Here is a 25,799-nt window from a genome sequence, read left to right as displayed (position 1 = left end):
ATTTTATTGATCTTTTCAAAGAATCAACTTTTGGTTTTGTTGATTCTCTTTGTTGTTTTTGTTTGTTTGTTTGTTTGTTTTCTATTTCATTTATCTCCACTGTAATCTTTATTTCCTTCCTTCTGGTCATTTGGGTTTAGTTTGCTCTGTTTTTTCCAGTTCTCCCAGTTTTGAGGTCATGTCTCTGATTTGAAGTCTTCTTTTTTTCATATAAGCATTTAAACCTATAAATTCCTCTCTCTGGACTGCCTACGCTGCATCCTTTAAGTTTTGGTATGTTGTATTTTCATTTTCATTTGCCTCAAGGTATTTCCTAATTTCACTTCTGATTTCCTCTTTAACCCATTGATTGTTTAAGAGTACATTGTTTCAATTTCCACACATGTGAATTTTCCATTTCTCTCTCTATTGTTGACTTCTGGCTTCATTCTGTTGTGATTGGAGAATATACATTGTATGATTTCAATATTTTTGAATTTATTGAGTGTTTTTTTGTGACCTAACACGATCTGTCCTAGAGAGTGATCCATGTATACCTGAGAAGAATGTGTATTCTGTTTTTGTTGGATGAAGTGTTCTATATATGTCTGTTAGGTCTGTTTGCTTTAGCATAATATTCAAGTCTTGTGCTTCCTTATTGATCTTCTGACTAGATGTTCTATCTGTTATTGGGAGTGGTAAGTTTAAATCTCTACCTATTAATGTAGAACCATTGATTTCTCCATTCAAATCTGTCAGTATTTGTTTCATATATTTTGGGGCTCTGCTGCTAGGTGCATTTATATTTATAATTGTTAGATCTTTGACTTGCTCCCTTTATCAGTATATAATGGCTGTCTTTGTCCCCAGTAACTGTTTTTGACTTAAAGTCTTTTTTATGCAATATTAGTATAGCTACCCCAGCTCTCTTCTGGTTCCTACTTGCATTGTGTATTTTCTTCCATCCTTTCACTTTCATCCTACTTGTATCTTTGAATTTAAAGTGAATCTCTTGCTGAGCATATGGTTGGGTCATGCTTTTGTTTTTTTTTTTTTTTGCTTTTTTTTTTTCCATAATCCATTCTGTCAGTCTATGCCTTTTGACCAGAGAATTTAATCCATTTACATTTAAAGCCACTACTGATAATACAGGACTTCCTTCTGCTGTTTTGCTATTTAGCTTTTGTAAGGCTTATACCTTTTTTGTCTCTCATTTCTGTTAAAGCCCAGTTTTATATGTATTTGCTTTTTTCTTTTTTTTTCTTTTTTTTTTAAATTCAGTTTTATTGAGATATATTGACATACCATGGTGTATAATCAACTGTTCACAGTACCATCATATAGTTGTGCATTCATCACCTCAATCTATTTCTGAACATTTTCCTTACACCAGAAAAAATTACAATAAGAATAAAAAATAAAAGTAAAAAAGAACACCCAAATCATCCCCCCCATCCCACCCTGTTTTTCGTTTAGTTTTTGTCCCCATTTTTCTACTCATCCATCCATATACTGGATGAAGGGAGTGGGATCCACAGGGTTTTCACAATCACACTGTATAACAAAGTAAGCTAAATTGTTATACAATTGTCTTCAAGAGTCAAGGCTACTGTCTTGGAGTTTGGTAGTTTCAGGTATTTACTTCTAGCTATTCCAATACATTAAAACCTAAAGAGGGTTATCTATATAGTGCGTAAGAATGTCCACCAGAGTGACCTCTTGACTGTATTTGCTTTTGTATGTTGTACCTTATTGAGGGCTTTCTCATTTCTGTCTGGATATATTTTTCATCTGTTTTCCTTTTGATTACCACAGTGTTAAAATTTAACATCCTAAATATATAACGATCATATTTGATTTGATGCCAACTTAACTGCAATCACATGTATCTATACTTTTCCTATACCTCTCTGTCCCCCCATTATTTTTTATTTTTTTGTTTTTTTTGGACTTGTTACCACTTATATCTTTTTACATTGTATGTTCAAAAACCTAGAATTATCATTACTTTTTATGCATTTGCATTTTAGCATCTGTAAGAAGTAAGACGCATACCAAACAATACACTACAATAATACTGGCATTTATGTTTACCCATATGGTTACCTTTACTGGAGGTCTTTATTTCTTTATGCTGCTTTGAACCACTGTCTAATGTCCTTTCCTTTCATTCGGAAGAATTCTCTTTATCATTGCTCTTAGGGCTGGTCTAGTGGTGATGAACTCCCTCGGTTTTTGTTTAACTGAGAGTATCTTATTCTTTCCCTTATTTTTGAAAGACAGTCTCTGCAGATATAAAATTCTTAGCTGGCAGTTGTTTTCCTTCAGCATTTAAGTATTTCAAACCACTGCCTTTTTGCTGCCATGCTTTCTGATGAGAAATCAGCTCTCAATCTAATTGAGACTCCCTTGTACGTAACAATTGCCTTTCTCTTGCGTCTTTCAGAATTCTCTCCTGAACTTCGCATTTGATAGTGTAATCAGTATATGATGGGGTATATTTTTCTTCATGTTTATCCTGTTTGGTGTTCTGTAGGCTCCTTAGATGTGCATATTCATGTCTTTTGCTAAGTTTGGGAAGTTCTCTATCATTATTTCTTTGACTACTCCTCTGCCCCTCTCTTTCTTTTCCTTTTGGGACTCCCATAATGTGTATATTGGTGCATTTGATTGTGTCTTAGAGGTGACTTAGGGTATTTTTTTAAATGCAATTTTATTATTCTATATTCACATATTTTTACTTTTAATATTTCTTTTTTCTTCCTCCTCCTCAGCCTGACTCATTTCAAGTTTCTTGAAACCCTCTTGAGCATTTTTCATTTCAGTAATTGTGGTCTTCAACTCCAGAAGTTCTGTTTGGTTCCTTTTTTTAAAGTTCTGTCTCTTTATTAAGACGCTCGTATTCCTCATTCATTGTTTTCCTGATATCCTTTTAGTTCTTTCTCTTTAGTTTTCTTCACTTCCTTGAGTTTTTTAAAGATCCTTTTTTTAAAAGGCTTTGTTTGGTATATCCATATTCTTGTCTTTTTCCTTGGTGCTTTCTATATTTTTATCTTCTTCCTCTGGATGGGCCATGATTTCCTGTTTGTTTGTCTTTGTACTCTTTCATTGCACACTGTACCTTTTTTATATATTTATTTTTAATTTTATTTCAGATCCTCATTTTCTAAAAAATAAGCAACTAGAATTTGTCAACATTTTACTTAAGGCTGATTTCTACAAAAACATTGCCTATAAAATTTGCAAACCATAGTACATCAGAGGGAGACTTAAAAAAAGTAAAATCAAATGTACTATTACTGATCACAATTTATTTTAAAGTCATAAAAAGCCAGCAACGTAACAGACCTAGTGAGCTTGTCAGGCTGGTTAAATACTTGATTGTACCCATATTTCCATGGGATGTGCACAGCAGTGCGGAGTTTACACAATGAGAGCAACACTTTTCCTTTCCACCTTTCTGGCAGCAGTTTTGGTAGATAAGGCAGAGGATGGTAGCTATGAATGGTGGTTTGAACCATGCAAGAACAACATAAATAATGGGGTAATAGTGTGCAGTAAACACCCGGGTGCCTAATCTTGTGCTGAGAAAGGCAGGGAGAAAAATCGTAGAAGGTAATGGCTGAGAGACATTTCAACCCAGAAGTTTAAAAAAATTATGCAAGAAATAAGCCTTTTAAAAATGTCTTCCTGACTCTTTTATACAGGGCAGCACAGCCCAAAGATATTTTTTTCTTTTCTGTAATTTTTTTAGGTGGATGCATGGAGTGGATTTCAAGTCTGCTTCTCCTCTCTTTTGTTCCACATGAGGGGAAACAAAAAACCACCTAAATATCTTCCTCTAAAGCTTTGGATTATAGAAATTATTAACAAGTAACATTTACTTCACACCTGAGCATAAATAGCTAAAATGAAGATTGTTCTTCACTTTCTTCTTGTAATATTTCAACTCTGTGATGCCCATAGAGTAGAACATAAGCTATATGCCAGGCTCCACCACCAGAAAGCCACAGAATTTCTTCTGGTATAACCATGCTACCCTTATCATCATCCAAATTAATCCATTCATTTTGTTTCCTTTTCACCCATGATACATAATGACCTGAAGAACCAGACCTTCCCTGATGTCTTAGCACTGCTTGTAAGTCATAGTATTCACAGTTATTGGAGCCAGTGTCATCAGCAAAAGAAAAAGGTTCGTCCGTAACTTCCTTCTGGGGAGTACTCTTTTTGTCATTTGTCTTTGGCTTCTGATTCACTTTTTTTAATCTTATGGATTTTTGAAATTTGAAAAGAAATCATTTTCTTTTGAAGTTCTGGTGTACATACTTTGTACACATCCAAAATAAGAGGAGATTTAACATTCTTAAGAACTTTGGCATTCACAGATTCCTTCTCTTTATAAAAAAAAAATCGAACCATCTGAATAGTCAAGTAAGCAGCTTGTTAGCTGATTTTGGAAGGTTTGATATACAAAGCATTTCTTTGCAATGTTGGAGACTGTTTAGTGTTTTCTTCCCAAAGTCACAATTTAAGTCCTGTAAAAAGAGGCTTGACTTCTTGATTGATAAAGCAGCTAAGCTGAAGCTGATTTTCATTTCCTTAGTGACTTCTTCTTCAGTTTCTATACATTTCTTGGCAGTTTAAAACTCAACACTGAAGAACTTATCAATTAAACTTTTCTTATTAGAAGTTGTCACTGCTGATTGAGGTGAAGAATCTGTTTCTTTAACAGAATCGTCTTCTAAGGCTTCCAGTTTCTGTTGTAATACTCACATCATTTGTATCCAACATTTATTTGCATCCCATTGAAGATATTGTCCATGCTCACCGTTCTCTGCAACTGTGGGAAAATCATGTGCAAAAAATGCAGTAGAATAGTAGGTGGAACACTAGAAGGATTTTTACCTGTGGAGTCAAACAAATGTCTAGGGACTGCAGTAACATACTGTGCTGAAGCCATTTCCCCTGAAGCTCTCAACACATCTGCCCTACCTTTTAAGGGCATCTTTGAGTTCAGGCACAGACCGGACACACCGAACTGTGGCATTCATGTGGTAAATGTTACCAAGATTTGTCAATCCACATGGTAATTCCACAGCAGATGGTAACTGTTCTTCTGTCATGTCTTCTGTGAAGCCAGTTTTAGCTGATGGTTCCTCAGGGAGAGCATGTGCTGAGTAATTCCATTTTTATTGTGATGCTTCTCCAGTAATCCTCAATGTTCCTCCTTTCACCGTAACTTTCTGGCCAGTTGGACTCCAGTCAGTGCAAAAAGCTAAGCCTTGAACACCATTGGAGGTTCGTCAGCGTTCAATTCGACACCTTTGCATTTCTCCTTTTCCCATTTTATAGTAAGGGAGTAGCGTGGCACGGTGGGGAGTGAGGGGCGGCGGTAGCACAGGAGGGCTGGCCTGGCAGAATCTGCAAAGGGAAAGAAGCAAGAAGAAACTATGGTGGTGGTATGGTGGCAGTGGCTGCACACCGTACATTTTAATATTTTAAATTGTAACTCTGGGATTTATTCCCTGAGATGTCTGTGTCTTGTTTTTGTAACTAGGTGGTGATAAGACAGGGGTATTCTTGAGCTTCATTCCTCCTGTCAAGGTGGTCTGCCCAATGCAAGTGCAGTGTTCAGGGATTTCCCTGTCTTTCTGGGCCTCCGTCTTTTCTGGGGCTTTTGTTTGTTAGTTGTTTTAGAGATCCCCTGTTCACAAGATTTTGGTTGTCCCCTCTGTTTCTCAGGAGACAAACCTCTGTCTCCTGGGTGTTTGAAGCCGACAGGCCTTTGTCCGGTACTGTCCACTTCTATCATTTTTTTACACTCTTTTCTTTGTCTCAAGCTGCTTCTGCCTGGAGGGCACATTCTGGAAGGAGAGTACACTTGCAAGAGCTTTCCCAAGTCAGTCTTTCCAAGTCAAGACAGGACCAGGAACCCATGAAGGGGGTACAGACTGGCTCCAAAGTGCCCTCGGGAGGGGATTAGGAAGGGCGCCAAGAGCTTCTCTGATGGCTCCCCAGGGCTGAGTTTTCCTGGCCTGCCCAGCAAACGCAGGCCTTCTGCTAAGTGTCCCCTGCAACCATGAGGAAATGCAGCATCTTTAAGTCTCCACTACTACCACCCCTGTGTAGGGAGAGTTGAAACAATGGCTGCTGAGTTTGTCTGGGGCAGGTTGAAATAATGGCTTTTGTCTGGGTGGCTTGAAACCATGGCTGTCACTGCCTTTGTCATGGGTTGAAACAATAGCTGCCCTTATAGCCGCCACCTCCCTCCCCCACCTTTGATATGAATTTGCTAATCAGAAGTTGTGGTCAGCTGTGCCCATGCCTGTTCTTGGGGAAGAGGATTTTTATGTCCCTTTCTGTCACCAGAGAGCTAGCCAGGGGCTGGATCCCTAGGTGGCCAGCCACGAGAGTTGGGGATGGGTGCTGGTTGCCGCCATGCAGAGAGAGCAGTTTATTGTTCTTTCTCATATACTATCAGCCTCTTCTTCCCACTCTTCCCTGGAAGTTGTACAGTGTTTTTTTTCTGGCCTCTGGAGATTCAAAATGTTTGTTTCAGACAATTCCTGCCTGTTTAATAGTTGTTCTGGTGGAAGGACTGAGTCCTGGAGCTCACTACTCTACCATCCCCCCACAATCCTCTGCCACTGTATTACTTTCCCAACCTAAGTCTGAGACTCATTTTTCCGTCTTGAATAGCTCAAGAACAGGTATTCCCTGATGTCCTTCCAACCACCTCTGGAAGACCATGGTGGGGATACATATATCTTCTTCCACTCCTGTCATAGTCCGGCAATCTGTAGGGTGACCTGTAGCTAACAAGGCTGCTTTCATTGTGGAAATAAATTGGAAATAGAAAGCTATTGAACTATATAGTTTGTTCTTGCTGAGCTTTTTTTTTTTTTTATTTTATTTTATTTTATTTTTTTATTATTTTTTTTTAATCATCATTTTATTGAGATATATTCACATACCACGCAGTCATACAAAACAAATTGTACTTTCGATTGTTTACAGTACCATTACATAGTTGTACATTCATCACCTAAATCAATCCCTGACACCTTCATTAGCACACACACAAAAATAACAAGAATAATAATTAGAGTGAAAAAGAGCAATTGAAGTAAAAAAGAACACTAGGTACCTTTGTCTGTTTGTTTGCTTCCCCTACTTTTCTACACATCGATCCATAAACTAGACAAAGTGGAGTTTGGTCCTTATGGCATTCCCAATCCCACTGTCACCCCTCATAAGCTACATTTTTATACAACTGTCTTCGAGATTCATGGGTTCTGGGTTGTAGTTTAATAGTTTCAGGTATCCACCACCAGCTACCCCAATTCTTTAGAACCTAAAAAAGGTTGTCTAAAGTGTGCGTAAGAGTGCCCACCAGAGTGATCTCTCGGCTCGTTTTGGAATCTCTCTGCCACTGAAGCTTATTTCATTTCCTTTCACATCCCCCTTTTGGTCAAGAAGATGTTCTCCATCCCACGATGCCGGGTCTACATTCCTCCCCGGGAGTCATATTCCACGTTGCCAGGGAGATTCACTTCCCTGGGTGTCTGATCCCACGTAGGGGGGAGGGCAGTGATTTCACCTTTCAAGTTGGCTTAGCCAGAGAGAGAGGGCCACATCTGAGCAACAAAGAGGCATTCAGGAGGAGACTCTTAGGCACAAATACAGGGAGGCCTAGCCTCTCCTTTGCAGCAACCGTCTTCCCAAGGGTAAAACTTATGGTAGAGGGCTCAACCCATCAAACCACCAGTCCCCTATGTCTGTGGTCATGTTATCTTGCTGAGCTTTTGTGAACAGCGTTCTCCTTTAAACTCTGGATATCTGCTGAACATGTATCTTATTTCCGGTGTTCTTTTAGGCTGGGAGCCATTTGTTGAGCCATGGCCATGCTCTGTATCCTGGCAGCAACAGGCAGCAAGTCGTCTCCATCCTCCTCGGCTGAAGCTGGAGGCCAAGGCCAAACCCCGTTTGGATATCAATATCACTTCTGTTCTCATTGGTGAGTGGGAAGTTGTCTTTAAAAGATTAGTACCTTCCTGTACACAAGTCCCTTGTCTGGAAGACACTGATCTTGGTTTATTGAATACTTTGGTCCATGCCAGACATCACTTATTCATCATGGGTGCTTTCCTGACGTGGCCTTGTCATTCTTCTCAAGCCAGTACCCCAGAGCTGGCATGCCGCATTAATGCTATCAGTGATGAAGTAGGAGCCTAGATCACTTGGGAAACCCGTCCATGATGAACTTTCTTCCCACAAAGCTTGCTCTCTGGGGTTTAGTACATGTCCTGGAAGTGAGTTTAATCACTTTTTCAAGGCTATTCACAGAATAATTCTGAAAAAGGTGTGATTTTGACCTTGTCTTTAGAGCAGGATAAGTTGGCTGTGCTGTTTCCCAGCAAGTATTATGTTGACTTAATTATGAAAATGACTTTGTTAAAACCGTTGCCAAAGCTAGTGTGTGTTCTGAAAACTTCTTTGGCAACAAAGTATGCACATTCTTGGATTAGATGTAGTGAATTTGAACCACTCTATTATTGTATCCCTGTCATTTAAAAGGAGGGGAACATCATACAGATAGTGCCTCCTTTCCCTATGAAAACTCATATTAACTGTTTGAATGACTTATCTATCCAGATATCATGTTTTGGTAATGCTGTAGTTATTTCTGAGTGATAACATACACTATTGCATATCTGTGAATATTCTTCACGTGTGTGTTGAATTGAAGCTAAATATTCCTATATGGATTACCTTGCCCCACATCAGAGTAAGAAGGACAGAACATACAGTGAAATGAGATCATAGTCTATTAATCCAAAAAGTTTAAAACCAGTGCTTTAAATCATCAGATTTCATTTCATTTATCTGAAAAACAACATGACCTCATGTTGTTTTTCAGATAATCTGTTAATCTGGAAGGATACACAAAGTTTGTGGTAGTACTTTGAAAAACTGCAATAAGCAGGAACTTACTTCAAACAAAAGTTTTTTGTTGGTATTTCTGATGAGCGTCGATTTAAAAATATCTTCCAAAAGGTATCCCTGGTGAAAAAACAGTAGTGAAACTTAAAAAAAATTTTTTTTTAGTTCCTCATTCATTACACTGTGCTGAAACCTGAAACATTCCTTTGTCTTCTTGGTGTTGAAATAAATCGAATTTTTAGCTTTTGGGACTGAAAACCAGAAACCAATAATTCTTGTTCCAAAAAGTGTATCTTAATTAGCATAAAGTTCTTCATCCAAGTATCAGGTGCATTGTAATTATTTTGTTAACCTGCTATCTCCCAAATAAAAGTAAAACTGCTCATGGATAACTGTCAGCTGGATTTCCATCTCCTGAGTATTGTATTTTTAATAGCCTCCTTAAGTGGTCCTGCTGCCTGTAAACCCCCTACCTTAGCGTGGCATACCAGGCTCTTTAGTGCAAACCAATCTGTTCTCTTTCCTATGTCCCTACCCCAATATGCTGTGCTAAAGTCACACCAGAGTATTCAGTGTTCTCTAAATGTTCTCTAAATGTGCAATGTACTTTTATGTTTTGGGATTTGGCATATGCTGTTCCCTCTGCCTGCAACTCTACCTCATTCTTCAAGGCCCCATCTTTCTGCAGATTTCCCCGGGCTTTGGAGTATACCTCATAGCAGAATAAATCTCCCTCTCTTGCATACTACCATACAGTTTTATTTATATCGCCGTTCAGCACTTTTCACATTGTGTATGGTTTTGTGGTGCTGGTTGTTTTGTTAACATGAATGTCTTCCACTGGAGTGTGAGCTTCTCCAGGGCAGAAGCTTTCTCAGAACCTAGCATAGTACCTAGCACATAGTGAGACACTCAGTAAAAGCTTGTTTTGCTGCATTGAAATTATTTGATAGGAACTCTCAATCTTTTCTACATCTATTCTTAATACCTTTGGGGAATTCTTTCTAGACCAGTATGTAAGTACCAAAGAATCATGGATGGCAGATTACTGTAAACAGGACAAAGAAATAGATTCAACCAAATCAGAAGACTGGATGGGCTCTTCGGTGGATCCTCCATGCTTTGGACAAAGTAAGATTTTACTCTACAAATGTCTAACTAAATCACTGTTGACCTATTGAGCAGTGTTTCACAGAGAAATCCAAATAGAGCCATTCATTCTTTATGGAAAAACCTGTAGGAAATTCAGACAATCTTTTATAGTTTTATTCTTGTCTTGGCAAGAGATAGTTTTCTGGCATGAACTACTGAACTTTTAATATGAGCTCTAATTCCACCATTGTGAGAGAGAAAAGATCTGTAGCACACCATTCCCAAATTCTGGTAACTGCATTTGAACTTGTGCCCCTGAAAATGCATCAGGATCAAACCATTAGTAGGTTTGTGTTTTACTCAGCAAAACATTGGTTTTCCAGTTGATTGGATTTTTGACTGTTTGGGGCTTCTTTTAAGTCTTCAAAATTTAGAGATATAGGGCTGTATATATTATTGAAAAGGGAGAGGGCATGATCCCACAGGGGAAGATTTTTTTAACAAGAGGTCCTTTATTGTTCATGAAGTATGAAAGAATTGAATACCCAGCCTCTTGAGGAAAGACGAGTTGTTTGTTCTCTGTTAATGATGTTTTCTTTCCTTATTTAATGCTTCATCACTGAGCTCTGTTTTCCTCAGAGCTGAGAGATTGTGATGGACAACTGCATGGTCCTTGGTTGCTCCACAAGCCATTGTCATCTGCATTCGTCTCAGCCCCGACTCTCTCAGTGTGGTTTCTGTTGGGAGTCTTGGCTGGACTTCACATAGCTCATATTCCATCTTGTCTGCAGACGTGTCGTGGAAGATGCGTTTTCTTAGTGTATGAAATATTTGAACTAGTTCATCTCTCCTCTGGGTGTATAAGTAGACTTTTTGTCAGCCTTGTACTACTAGAAGGAGAGACAAAGAAATGTCAGCTGTGCTCGCTCTCTGTATTCCAGGCTGATGTTTCTGGGGCCCAGGATTATTGCTCAAGGAGCCAGGGCTTTGCAGACATCGGCAGCTTCAGTTCTGTCTCCTCTCATCTTCCCAATTGTGTGTCAAGAAATCTGTAATATAGTCTACCAGGAAGACTCTAAATAATCTTTGGAATATGTAGTGTGTCCGAGAGAGTCTTTCTAAAGAACGTTGTTCATACAGGGGGATCTTAAATCCAATATGAGTATAAACACTACAAAGGCCTAATCTTCAGGATTCTGATGAAGGATTTTCTTTTGTCCCTCACCCCTCCTTTATTTTTTCTTCTTTTTTCCTTCTTTTTTTCTCTTTCCAGTTAATATTCTGCTTTATCTATGTTCAAGGTCAATATTCAATTAAAGCTTGATTTTTATTTACTTAAGAGATTTTTATGATTATTTAGTCTTATAAAGGTATAATCTATCCTTTGAATTAAACGTAAATGAATATACCTACCTACCAATTCTTTTTTTGTTATTGGAAATTCCTGAGTGGTAGCATAGCAAATGAGATAGATTGTATTTTTCAAATAGGTTTACTAACATGATTATTGGACATTTATTTTGAAATTCAGTAGGATTGAACCTTGTTGAATTGATCTCAAACTTAAGGCCTTATTCATGAATGAGTCATGTTCCCATAAAAGTTGTGCTTTGTAAGGCCAGCTTTAAAATATGAGCCCTTAGAGAAGAGATTCTTAATATGAAATTCAGCTAAAGGGAGCTTCTCATTCCTCGCTGTTTCTTTAATGGGAAAGAAAATATTGGCCTCTTTTTTGACATAATTGTTGGCTTTGTTCATTAAGGGCTGAGATTTGGCAGGTAAACCTGGACGGTATGGCACCTTGTTGAATTTATTAATTTTAAGATTCCAGGGGAATTTTTATGAAAATCTCCAATATAAATATTCTAAAAACTTCCATTTTTAATTTAGAGTTTAAACAATACATGAGATAACCCCTTAGTAAAGATTGTTTAAATTTGTAACACATACTGACTCTTTCCCCTGAATATTTGAGATTGCTGGGGGATTAACATTCTGTTGCTATCTGCCTTTTCCAATTTTGAATGGAGCAATCCCCACTAAAATCCCCACTAAAGTTGATTCGTTTTTGTAATGTTTTTTAATGCCATTTAAGAACATGCATGCTTTAAATGAAAAACCTTCAAAAAGCTTGTCATTCTTTTGAAGAGAATGTTGAATACCTTTTCTTCCCTGAATTCAGAAAAAGAGAGCAAGCTACTTTGACACAGTCTCCACCATAAAGCCCAGAGTAAAAGAAAAAAAAATGTCTTGTTCACTTTGTGAAGTACATTCTTAGTCTTGGTAATCACTGAAGGGAATGATCCTTTAATTGCATGATGCTTGCTATTTTTGTAATGCAGCCTGTTTGTGCTTCTTTTTTGGAGGGGAGTCTTCTTATTCACTGTATTTGTTCTTACCCTCTAACTTTGTCTCTCCTGTCTACCAGGCCTCCCCCTTGTCTACCTTAGAACTAGGAGTACAGCCAGTCTGACTAACCTAGAGCACCAGATCTATACTAGAGGTACAGTATAGCCAAGCAAGGGCTTGCTTTATTTTCCTGTTTTAAAAACTGCCTTGTACATCGATTTTCTGGGATTGGGAATTGAACGGAGGTATACCCAGTTGTGAATAATTTGTTTTAGTAATAGGAAAGAACATTTCTAACTAATTAATGGATTGTCACCTTACTTCAGAAGTAAGTGACATGCTTATTCTCATGGTCTCTCTTTTCCTTCTCCTTTAGGCTTTGGTGGAAATGGAATAAATGTGTGATGCAGAAATATCAAATGTCAGTTAGAGGTGATTTCCCATATGGAATAGCAAGTAAATGGAAGAAAAATGTCCTCCCTCAAGGAGTGTTGCAAGTCTTTGTTTATGGAATAGTCAGTGAACATTTATTCTCATGGGAATGCAAGGGACTTTATGGAATAGGAGATATAATGATCAGGAATAGAACTAAGAAAAAAGTTTCTCAGTAAATAATTGCTTAGACACAAACCTGAATTTCTTTAGATTTGAATTTAGGTCCTTAGAAAATAGAAATGAAAATGTTCTTTATTTCTAATCTCTGACTGTTTAAGTTGCCTTGAGAATTTGACTGGTAAGTGAATAAGGTAGGAAATACCCTAAACATGAAGGAATTGGAATCCCAAGATGTTTGTTTCTTCATTTGTTTTAAAGAGTGAAATTTAATCTGAGTAATTTATGTTTGTACTTGGCTAACACCAGATTCTGGGTCATGATATATTTTACAAAAAAGGCCTTTTGAGTCTCCTCTACCAAGAATGCAGAACAGGGATATTAATACACGGGAGCAGCGCTATAGGTTTTTTTCTGGAAGGTTTTATCAGGGTAGACGTTTGAGGGATGACTCACAAAGAAAGCCTATGATGACTCTTCACTTATTCAGAATATGTACTTGTAAGCCTTTCTGTATTTGTTGTTCAATATTTCAGTCTAAGCAAAGCATTGTTTCTTTTTAGCTGATGAGGACAGTGAGGCTCAGAGAGACGAGATAATTTGCATTCATTCACATGACTAGCTAGTGGCAACCTGGGACTTGAATCTATTTCTTAGGATTTACAAAACGGGTCCTTTCTGATAGACTGAACTGCTTATATATCATGAAAACCTGCACTGTTCATATTGGCTGAATTACTCTGTGAAACAAGTTCAAAGGGGTAGAAATTTCCTCAGCTGGAGCTATTTGATGCCAAACTTGAATGTGAGGTGCTTTAGGTTCTCTCAGCCTATGAAGAAATTAGAGTTGGCCCCAGAGAATGCGGTTCTCTTTGATGGACTTGGGAATTTTTTCCTATGCAGCTATGCCAAAGGCAAGTATGCAGTTTATTTGGACCCTAATGCAGGAGATGTCAGATTTGTCCCTGAAGTTGGATTTGGATTTGTGTGCAATCCATGTATTTTTAATCCTCAAAGAAAAGAAGGTTACTGAAGTCTGTGCTGGTGTGTTTAATCAACCCAAGGAGCTCGGGGACCTAATGCCTACCCATGCTGTTCAATTCCAAAGCAGTATACTTGTGAATAGCTTTATATGGATTCCTAACACTTTATTCTGTATTACACAGTGATCAAAGCCACTTGCCACCTGTTCTGGTTTAATCTAATTTACAAATGGAAATTTACAATCCGGCTCACAGTGGGGTATGAAAGCACATCTGGCTTCTTTTCCTCCTGGGTCCTTTATCTACCGTAGTAAAAGCAGCTCTCACTGCACTTGTGGAGTGAGAGGTGCCTTTCAGAGTGCCACAATAAATACTGTTTACCTTTCAGACAGCTCTTAAATTTTTTACTCCCCCGCTGCTCTTGTCAGCAGCCCCACAGCTACTCCTTGGTTTTCTACTTGATGAGTGCTCTTTCTTTTTTAATGCAAACTTGGGAACAAAGTGAGGCCATTGCGGTGAAAAATGTATATCTTTGAAACACTGATTCTTTTTAGAAGTATCTGGGGTGTCTGCAAATGACCAACAACAAAATAGGGGGAACACGATGGAGACTGCTCATTTATTTAGCTTATTACAGATTCTCAGACCCTGCCTAGCTTCCCCCCCCCCACCCAGCCATAGTCATTGACAAAATAGAACTTGCCTTAACCTGAAATTGCTGGTTTTGCAGTTTTTGTAGTACTAACTTTTGGAAACTTTGGAAGATAAAAAGGGATAAAAGGAAAGCAATTGCCCTTTAGCAGGCGGTGATAATTACTGACTTTTATGGGGTAGTACAAAGCTGTGTGTGTTGCAGTTTGCCTTGATTCTGTTGGCATGAAATGTGGTCCTGTAAGATGAATTGAATTTTGCTCTAGGGTTTTCCTCAGTCAGCGCATGCATTCACCTCTACATGCCATTTTCTCCGCAGCTGCAGACCATTTGGATCTTCCTCAGGTCTCTTTTGTGCATCATAAGATGGGGCCTTCCCCTTTTGGTTGGTGGTGTAAGTGGTATGAGCCAGCCAGGAGGCTCCGCCCTGGCTTGCTGCTGCCTTGATGGTTCTCACTGCCACTGCTCTCTCTTTTCTCTTTCTTTGCATGGCCAGTGGAGGAGACACAGGCTCTGCCAAGAGTTGTTGATGCCTGCTTCATCACTCCTCTGTCTTCTGCCAACTCCTGTGGCATGGGCAGTGGTGCCTGTGGAGGGATCCCAAGGCAGCCCTGTCACCGTAAAGCCTCCTTCTTCAGCTGTTTCTGGCCATGCTGGCCTCTTACTTCTCTGATGTCTTGCATAGTCAGGTCAACTCTCTAGCATTTGATTACTCTGGGATAGCCTATTGCAGATTTTCCAGGGAGGGGAAAAAAACAACAACCAAATATTGGTGATATAGAGTAGAAAAGAATGTTTTTGTTTTGCTTTATCACGGTTGAGCAGATGTGAAGGGGAACTTTTGTGTAAAGGGAAGCTTTGTTAAAGTAAAGTCTTTTTGGACTAAGTTTAAATAAGTACATGTGACATAATCTTGCTGTAATTTGTGTTACTTCGTTCTATTTTGGGGGAGTAGTGGAGAAGTCCTTTTCTGTTTCTTTCTTGATTCTGGTCAGATTAGATCCTGATGCCTTCCTTGGAGAGATAAGGCCCATAAAAACTGGGGCTGGCAGTGGTCACACATCACAGCCAGTTGTCCGAGGGTGGGATTAAGTCTTCCCATAGCAGGAGGCACGTATGTGGAGCTTTCATTTGTCCTGTCAATAAACCTGTGGTCGTTTCTTCTCTCTTTGCTTTGCCTTTAGCTCCTTTGCACAAGACATAATTTTGGGGCACTGTCTCCAGGTATGGGGAGGGACTTTGCCACACAGATACAGGCATATGCTAATCACCACCTTCTGTTTGTTCATGGCAGAGGTGAAAACCCCCAAGCGCCGGCAGCCATTCGTCCCTTTTGCTCTGAGGAATCACACAGGGTGCACTCTGTGGTTTGCCACCCTGACCACCACGCCTACCAGGTAAGGAGCACTCATTGTCACCCTGAGCTGTCTCTGCCACCAAAGCCTCCTGCTACCAGCCGAGCAGAGCAACATGGGCCCTTTCTTGAGGCTCTTTGGATTATACTTGAATCAATAACTTGCTGTCTTGTTGAGATTTATGAGGAACTTCGGTCAATAGCCAGAGAAGTAGATCCTAAGTCTGAAGTATTCAAATTATGATCTTGATCTTCATATACATTTAAAGAAAAAGTTAAACAAATTAAGGACATGAGTAGGAAGTATGAGTAGAAAAGTCATTCCACCTTTTCTTGTTAGTCTTCATTCCCCCACCTTTTTATAGAAGCTGTGGATGGCAGCTAAACCAAATGTTTTTGTATTCTTCCAAGACTACTTGAAAATGTTCCCCCTCAAAAGAACTATCTTTCAACCTTAAATGCAACTTCAACACAGATGGAATTGGGTGGAGTTTGGAGAACAAATGGGAATTTACCTAAGCCAAATGAGAGCCTCCTCTAACAACTTTCTGCCTGTTTAGACTTTGACTCAACTTTTTAATACATGCTGATCTTTCCAGCTCAGGTCATGAAGTATATGATATGAGTAGCAGAATCCACTGGTTTGAAACCACATTTCTCTTGCCTCTACTAAGTGTGATACTGCTCTAGAGGTAAAATTATTTCGTGTTTATATTTAGTTTATGTCTGTTAAGTTCTGGATAGTCACTCAAATTCTACTTTTTAAAAATCATGCCATAGTTTCCATAGGACCCCATGTACCAGACTCTACTGCTAGAGGAAGTGATAAGATAGTGGTAGCTTTCAGCTCTTTCTGAAATTTCAAATAAGGTGTGAGTGATCTTGAAGATTGCTTTTGTTCCTGACATTTTTGATCATCATTTGTAGCCAGTTTATACAATTTTCTGAGAGTCAGGTTCCAGCAGAGTTTCCTTTCCCAGCGTGGAACTCCGTGTGAGAGGGAGTTGGAGAGAAAGAGGGTTGAGCTGGTATTGTCTGATTTGGTTCCAGGGCTGCGCTTTCTCACAGCGGGAGTCCAGGGGTAGTTCCAGAAGGAAATGGAACATTTCTTGATGATACCCACAATGTTAGTGAATGGCGAGAAGTGCTCACAGGTGAAGAAATTCCCTTTGAATTTGAAGCAAGAGGAAAGCTAAGACACAGGTAAAGCATTGTTTATTCTTTTCCTTCAAAATAAAAATAGTGGCTGTAAATGACTGTCTCTGGTGTTTTGTTTTTCCTTATTAATGATTTCAAGGTACTATTTTTAGAAGATAGCTTGAATTTGGTGTTTCCTTTTAAAAAGTATAGACTGTCTTGCTAACTTGGCAATACCTTTCTTTCCCTTAATTTTCCCTTTATTTAACATGTGAGGTGATAACCAGTATGTTTCACATGGTTTGACGGAAGCACAGACAGATCATAATTCAAGTTCATTGCATTCTGGCTGATTTTCTTGATGTAGGGATGTCCTGGTATTCTCGAAAGTTTCCCAAAGGATGAATGTGGACCCGGCATCGTGGGACTGAGAGTATCTTCTTGACCAAAAGGGGGATGCAAAATGAGACGAAATAGTTTCAGTGGCTGAGAGATTCCAAACGGAGTTGAGAGGTCACTCTGGTGGACATTCTTATGCACTATATAGATAACACCTCTTAGGCTTTAATGTATTGGAATAGCTAGAAGTAAATACCTGAAACTACCAAACTCCAACCCAGCAGTCTGGACTCCTGAAGACAGTTATATAATAATGTAGATTACAAGGGGTGACAGTGTGATTGTGAAGACCTTGTGGATCACACCCCCTTTATCTAGGGTATGGATGAGTGGAGGAATGGGGATAAAAACTAAAGGACAAATGGGGTGGGATGGGGGGATGATTTGAGTGTTCTTTTTATTCTTGTTCTGGTTCTTTCTGATGTAAGGAAAATGTTCAGAGATAGATTGTGGTGATGAACGCATAAGTATGTTATCATACTGTGGACAGTGGATTGTATATCATGGATGATTGTATGGTGTGTGAATGTATTTCAATAAAACTGAATTTAATCAAAAAAAAAAAAAAGTTTCCCAAAGCATGTTGATTTCAATTTTAAGGTACATGTGTGCCACATAGCACTTTTAGTAAGCAGTTTCAGGAAATAAAGCCACTAATGATAAGATATTCTGATCCTAAAAAGGGTAAGAATAACTTGTCTAGGGAGATTGCTAGCTGATCATTCCTGAAGTAGCCAGCCGAAGGACTGGAGTAAATGTGAAAGAAAGTCATGCCTGGTTACTCAGAGCTTATAAAAGATCTAACAACGTGTCCTACTATTTGCAAACATTTTTAAATGGAAGGGTTATTCAGTGGCTAGTTGAATAGCATAAGATTTAATATTTGAATAGGTTAAAATTTTAGTATTTGGGCCTGATATTTGTTCTCCAGCTGAGCTGAAATTTAAGAGCTTGGCTTCAGCCTCCTTTAGTAATCATGTGCTTTTCGTAGTGCTTTAAATCTTTGTGTGCAAACCTGGTCCCAAATCTGACACTTCTTTTGAATAGCCTCGTACCAGCACATACTACTCCCTGGTGTCAAGGATTCTGAACATGTCGTCCCTCCAGGGGTTTCATAGGGAAAGAAAAAGTTAAAAAAAAAAAAATCACCATGTGGGGCACATGTACCTGGAAGCCACATTAGTTTCCAGGGATGAATAGTGAGCATTTTCCTGTTCTTCCACAAAGTTCTTGGAGAGGCTAGTTCTAGAAGAGTTGGCAGCATTTCTTAATAAGCACTGCCTCTGTTGTATCAGAAAAGTTTGACCTCTTTGTCATTTCCGTTTTAGTTTTCGTGTTTTGTAACCCATTCAAGTCCCACTGTTCTGCTTGAGTTAATCAAAATAAATGTCGTCTGTGGCTCCCCGTTCCCCCTCCTTTGGCACATTGAACCCCACTCCCTCCCTCCCCTCTTCCTGTCAGCCTCAAACCGAGTTCCCCATTTCAGACTTCTGGCTTGAATTAGGCAAAACCGAAAATAGAATTAAATGTGCAGGTTTCTCCTGTTCCTCCTGTTCTGCCCACTGCCTTCTGCTCCAATTTCAGCTCAGCACGTCAGCCTGAAAACTCTGAGGGCTCTCTCCCATGTCCCGCCTGTAGTCATGTGGGGCTGAAGCCAAACAACTGAATGTGGTTCTGGAAGACGTAGGATATTCAACAGAGGAGCCAAAAATAAAAAGTTGCTTTATGCATATCCAAGGGTATGGTTATGTGATTAAATTGCTGGCACATTTTTAGTGCCCCATTGCAATGGTTTTAGCTGACATCATTATTCTGTAAAGGTTGGAGGGAGAGAGAGCTGGGCCTAGTGTACAAGGTTTGTGTGGTTTGGTCAGTGGGAGGGTAGAAGCCACTGCAGTCTTGCTCAAGCTTTCCATGTCTTGCAATTTGTGTTGCAAGCGCAAAACCCAGTTAAAGTTATCTCTTGATTTCCTTGCCTTATGTAATCAACAAAAGGTTTAGCCAACTGGGTTTTTATGTCATGGTATAGTAAATCAGATTTTAGTCTTTGGTGTTGCTCCTCTTTTCTTCTTGAAATTGTGCTTAATGTCTTTCCCTGTGTTCCACCTGATAGGCACACCCATGATCTCCGGATTCATCAACTGCAAGTGAGGGTAAACGGCTGGGAGCAAGTGAGCCCTGTGTCTGTGGACAAAGTCGGAACATTTTTCCGATACGCAGCTCCAGATAAGAATACATCTTCCTCTACGGTGAGTGGCTCTAAGAATGGGTGTTTCATGGCACAGTTGAGCCACACCCCCTTAAAGCCAGGCAGTCAAACGGTGACGCCTATAGTAGCCTTACTCTAGTAAAATTTTCTTGTTATTTCTTAGCTTGAGGAAGAAGACTTAAGATTATTTCAGATCTGTCATAAGCCTTGGTAATCAAAATATCAATAAGCCAGGTAAATGGTTAATTTCAGTAGAAAAATTGGCATTAACACATAATACCTCACCTAGGCAGATCCCTTCCATACTGAGCTGAACTGACTGGTGATTCGCTAGGTTGCCAAACATATACCGGCTTTGTTTCAAATATTCTTATCATTCCTTCATACTCCGTCTTCTTTATGTTTCTTCTAATGCTGCTCCTTGACCCTTCTGTCTCTGTGTCTCCAAATCCTTCTCAGAGGCACACTGCAGATGTCCCCTGGTGTGTATTTTCTAGTCACACCCACTCTCACGCAGCCTCACCCTGACTGTAGCCCCTGAGTAGCATGTGCAGTGGCCAATGTAGCTGCCACAGGTGCTTTTGACCAATACTCATTCCTCCTTCAGAGGATAGTTATGCTCATTTGTGGGTAGCCTGTGGTGAGTAGGGAAGTACAGAGTTGCTTTCCTTGGGTGTGCTTTCTTTGTTTCCACTGCAAGTTTCTCAGGAGAAACCCTGCTATCTTTCTGTCTTACTTTTCTGCCCAAAATTCATATTGTACAATGAAAAGGGCTAAATCCCCCCATAGATACTGTTCTATTGCACTGATGCATTCTGGAGAAACTTCTGGATATGCTGAATGGTTGTAAAGTAGACAGTACTTTTACCAAAGATGTTTTATCTTAATTGCAGACCATACTTTGCTGATGCTTACAAACACCACTCAAACAAATTACATTTCATTTAATTTAAAGGTACCTATTATATCAGGTCTGTGCTGACTTTTGGAATCTTTCTTAGATTGGCAGCCCAAGCAGCAGAACAAATATTATCCATCCCCAGGTTTATGTGAGTATGATTTTCCTGTTGTCATTTATGTTCACTGAATACACTGCACCCATGCCGTACACTGGTATATAGTTCTTGATTATCAAAGGACTTCATGATATAAATGTGATTGGAATTTATCTTTGCCCTTTTCCATTAACGATTACCTTTCTTTTACAAGCTTGCAAGAAAACGTTTTTTACCTAGTGTTCCGGTTTGCTAGTGCTGCCAGAATGCAAAATACCAGAAATGGATTGGCTTTTTATAAAGGGGGTTTATTTGATTACACAGTTACAGCCTTAAGGCCGTGAAGTGTCCAAGGTAATGCATCAACAATCAGGTACCTTCACTGGAGGATGGCCAGTGGTGTCCAGAAAACCTCTGTTAGCTGGAAAGGCACATGGCTGGTGTCTGCTCCAGAGTTCTGGTTTCAAAATGGTTCTCCCAGGATGTTCCCCTCTAGGCTGCAGCTCCTCTTCACAGTGTCACTCTTAGTTGCTCTTGGGGCATTTGTCCTCTCTTAACTTCTCAGGAGCAAAAGTTGCTTTCGAAGGCCGTCTCCAAAATGTCTCTGTAAGCTACATCTCCTCTCTCTCAGCTCCTGTGCATTCTTCAAAGTGTCCCTCTTGGCTTGTAGCAAGCTCGCTACTTCTGTCTGAGCTTATATAGTGCTCTGGTAGACTAATCAAGGCCCTCACTGAATAGGCAGGGCCACACCGCCACGGAAATTATTGAATCAGAGTTGTTACCTACAGTTGGGTAGGTCACATCTCCATGAAAACATTCAAAGAATTACAACACTAATATGTCTGCCCACACAAGATTGCATCAGAGATAATGGCTTTTTGGGGGACATAATACATTCAAACTGGCACACCTGTTTGTTTCTTTTTGGTGTACTTAGGTTGGTATATGAGACTGTGTATTGCTGGGAAAGAGGAGAAAAGATACATGTTGTTGTCCAAGGTTTCCTTTTCTAAGTTAAAATAAAAATTAACTCCTGAATAGCTATATATATTCCATAGGTTTGGGTCCAAAGGTCATGAAAGTGTATAAGAATGAAAAATAGTAAGATTTTTTTTCCCCAGTTGGCTTTTGAAGCATCATCATAAGAAGACATTTAAAAACTTTATTTAGATATTTGCTTATAGTTTCTTATCCCTGATGATAGTAGGTTTTGAAATGTGAAGTTCCAGGCAAGCCTGGAAGCAGCAATGCCAAGAATGAAAATGATTTTTATTGGGCTTCGGCCTCATTGGGGTTCCATTATGCCAGGTCACTGGAAGCTTAGGCTTGGGTGATAATTGTATCTAGGATCGTGTCCCTCTAAAAATACTCCAGAAAATGATAGCTTGCTTTTTCATTTGAGCTTCCTAGAAGTCTTGGTGAGAAACATGGAGCTCTTCATTTTATTGTTTTATTAGTTTGGTTTTCATACACTGTTTGTTTTAATTAAAAAAAAAATTGGGACTTTGAAAAAGCTTGGATATGGTGACATTTGTTTCTTCAATAAAAAAACATTGTCAGTAGGTTCAGGGAACTGGTTTATTCTAAGAATAATTGTTTCAAAAACTGTTTCTTTTTGGCGTACCTCATGTGAGGTTTTATGTTCTTTTGAGTTTTCTGGCACACTGTAGTAGTACAAAATGTTTATTGAATGTGGAAAGAAGAAAGTAGTGGTTGTAACCCAAGACTGAAAATAAATGGTTTCCCTCCAGTATGTTGAGTTTCTGAGCCTCAGTGTCTTGTTTATAAAAGAATAATTATTGAACAGAACTTATGAAGTTATTATGAAGAAGTAGAAGTTTGTTCTTAAGGTTTTCTGTTATACAAAAAATATTGTTCTTTTTTCTATAGGTGTGTCAACTAATAATGTATGTAGAGACCTATAAAGTAAATTTTATGACATTTAGAAAAAAAAAGTTAATATTGTTCTTGGGAAAGGTGTGCCAACACAGACAACTTTTTATTACATGCTCTGGATTTTACAAAGTTTTCATCTCAAAGAACTTCCTTCTGTTTCTTTTTTTGTGTGTTTGGGCAGTACCCAATCCATTACTAGTATTCAAGGAATATTTTCTCACTTTAATATTAATCTGGGAGAAAAATACCATAGAAAGGAAATCATTTTATGTTTGGAAAACTATACTTAAATGTTGCTGAACTTTTCCTTGCTTTGGATAATCTTCATTATATTCTCCCTGGTAGGGTTGAAAACAAGTCCTTTTCCCAGTTTCCATAGAAGGGGTGATGTGTAAGGAACCCAAGAACATTAAGAATGAAGGAGAACCTCCAGCAGATACTTTCTTACTAAATTGAAGAAAGTTTGGAAACTTTAATAGGTTTTTACCAGAGTCTTAGGTGAAGTTCTTTATGATGAGTCTGGAGGCCCCAGGACTGATTTTCTTTGTGATACCCTTTGTGATATCACAGCTGAGTAGATTATCTATTTTTATAGAAATGTTTAAAATTGCTTTAACAGTGTATATTTATAGGATGTTCATTCCCTCTAAAGCTGAATGATTCTAAGGTTTGATGACTATGATTTCAGTGAAGAGCTATAGTAATAAGACACTTTCTGGTTGGTATTTGTTGCATTTTGCAGCAACTGCCTAGCTATGCTGTCTCTGTTTTCTTTTCTTTCTCACAGTTCTCTTCACTCCCACCTGTCCGGGTGGTCTTTGCAGTGACTATGGAAGGCAGTGCTCGGAAAGTGATCACTGTCCGTTCAGCCCTTATTGTGAGGAATCAACTTGAGACACCAATGGAATTAAGACTGGATAGTCCATCAGCTCCAGACAGTAAGTTCTGAGCATCTTGATAAATTATTTGTTGGCCGTTCTCAGGTCCCTTTTTCCTGAGTAGGTATCTTCCCAAGCTCTTAGTACACACAATCTAAATATTTTTGGGATGGTGGTCTGTTGCCTCAAAGTGGTAATACTTATTTCTGTGGCAGAGCCAGTGGTGCTTCCAGCTATCATGCCAGGGGATTCATTTGCTGTGCCTTTACACCTCACTTCTTGGCGGCTACAGGCTCGGCCCAAAGGATTGGGTGTATTTTTCTGTAAGGTTCCTATTCACTGGACCAATGTGGTGAAGACCACAGAGGTTAGCAGCAGCAAACGAGAGTGCCACTCTATGGACACGGAAAAAAGCCGATTCTTCAGGTATGTATGCTCCACTGCTGCAGTGGCATGCGAATTTTGTCCTGTTTTTCAGGGTGACTTTATTAGTATGCTTTCTCTAAGTGTCCTAAGTGATTCAGATGAGCTTATTTAAAACCCTAAAAATTTTATTCCTTAAATTCTTGAGTTGGAGTTCATAAGAACTCGAGTCAATCCTTTCTGGGAGTATGGGAGTTGCTTATCATGTACAGGAGATATAACCAACAGACACTCGATTCACACCTGTAACATTTACAAACTTGTATGTACATGTGAGCATAGGGAGAGGACTCATAAGGAGGAAAAACAAAACATTCCTAAATTGGGAAGGAAATCCTGGGGTTGGGAGTTTTTTGAATGAGAGATTTCAAATGGATTTGGACAAAAGTTCATGCACCTTGTACTGACTTTTTGGGGCTCTTTGACAAAATTTTCTAACAATTCAGACTCCTGTTTCTTCTTCTGAAGATTTTAAATAATATGTTTCTAGAGTCAGTGTTGGAAAAAATACTGGATTGCTATCTACACTTTGAGATTTATTTAGATTAAAGATAGTTAGCTTTAGTTGCATTTAGTCCTTATTCCTTATTCATTTAGTTTAAGCTTGCAGATGAGGCCAAGAATAGTATAAAGAATTCTAGTATACCCTTCACCCATATCAGCCAATTGTGAGCAGACTAAAGGGAGAATGGATCAATACACAGCTGTAGTTGGAGATTTTTTTATTTTATTTTATTTTATTTTTTTGTTGTTGAGATTGTTCAGATACCATACAACTCTCCTTAGATCCAAAGTGTACAATCAGTTGCCCATGGCACCACCATAGAGCTGTGCATCCATCAACACAATTACCTTTTTTTCAATTTTTAGAACATTTTCACTACTCCAGAAAAGAAACAAAGACAAAAAAAAGGAAACTCACATCCTCCTATACCCCTAACCATGCCCCCCGTCCATTATGGATTCATAGTTTTGGTATAGTACATTTGTTACTGTTGATGAAAGAATGTTAAAATACTACTAACTGTAGTATATAGTTTGAAATAGGTATATATTTTTTCCTATGTGCCTTTCTGTTATTAACTTCTAGTTATAGTGACATACATTTGTTCTAGTTCATGAGAGAGATTTCTAATATTTGTATAGTTAATCACGGACATTGTCCACCACAAGATTCACTGTTTTATACATTCCCTTCTTTTAACCTCCAACTTTCCTTCTGGTGACATGCGTGACTCTGAGCTTACCCTTTCCACCACCTTCACACACCCTTTAGCACTGTTAGTTATTCTCATTACATGCTACCATCACCCCTGTCCATTTCCAAATATTTACTTTCACCCTAGTTGAACATTCTGCTCATAATAAGCAACCGCTCCACATTCTTTAGCCTCATTCTATATCCTGGTAACTTATATTTCATGTCTATGAGTTTACATATTATAATTAGTTCATATCAGTGAGACCCTGCAATATTTGCCTTTATGTGTCTGTCTTATTTCACTCAATATAGTGCCCTCAGGGTTTCTTCATCAACCCATTTCTTTTAAGATGGTTTTGTTCAAACACTATACATTCCATCCAAAGTAAACAATCGTTGGTTCCCTGTATAGTCATGTATTTATGTATTGAGCACCATCGCCACTCAAAGGATATTTCTTCCACAAAGATGGAGGAAGGGTCAAAGAAGGCAGAGAGGCAAGAGAAAAAGAAAAGAGAAACAGAGAAAAACAAACAAAAAAACTTCATAGCTAGAAGGTGACAAAAGGAAAGATAGCATTAACCTACAGTAGAATAAAGAGTCAGACAACATCACCAATGCCAGGAGTCCCATACCCTTCCCCTATTCCCCACCCCCCCATATGCATTTAGCTTTGGTATATTGCTTTTGTTACATTAAAGGAAGCATAATACAATGTTTCTGTTAATTCTAGCCTCTAGTTTGCATTGATTGTA

General features: G+C 38.9%; 1 protein-coding gene and 1 pseudogene across 1 annotated transcript in view; one reads left to right on the top strand and one right to left on the bottom strand.

The window, feature by feature from the left end:
- Positions 1 to 25,799, top strand: part of VPS13D (vacuolar protein sorting 13 homolog D) — a 303,465-nt gene that overhangs the window by 131,602 nt on the left and 146,064 nt on the right. The window contains 9 exon segments of the mRNA XM_037828496.1: positions 7,859 to 7,999; positions 9,934 to 10,056; positions 12,446 to 12,520; positions 15,847 to 15,949; positions 16,957 to 17,109; positions 19,556 to 19,691; positions 20,653 to 20,700; positions 23,330 to 23,480; positions 23,636 to 23,846. Coding sequence (XP_037684424.1) covers positions 7,859 to 7,999; positions 9,934 to 10,056; positions 12,446 to 12,520; positions 15,847 to 15,949; positions 16,957 to 17,109; positions 19,556 to 19,691; positions 20,653 to 20,700; positions 23,330 to 23,480; positions 23,636 to 23,846 — 1,141 coding nt within the window.
- On the bottom strand, positions 3,885 to 5,290 carry LOC119528212 (annotated as a pseudogene).

The sequence above is a fragment of the Choloepus didactylus genome, chromosome 2 (genome assembly GCF_015220235.1).
Source record: "Choloepus didactylus isolate mChoDid1 chromosome 2, mChoDid1.pri, whole genome shotgun sequence".
Taxonomy (NCBI): Eukaryota; Metazoa; Chordata; class Mammalia; order Pilosa; family Megalonychidae; genus Choloepus; species Choloepus didactylus.
Note: the sequence above shows the minus strand (reverse complement) of the source record. Positions and strands in the feature narration are given on the sequence as shown.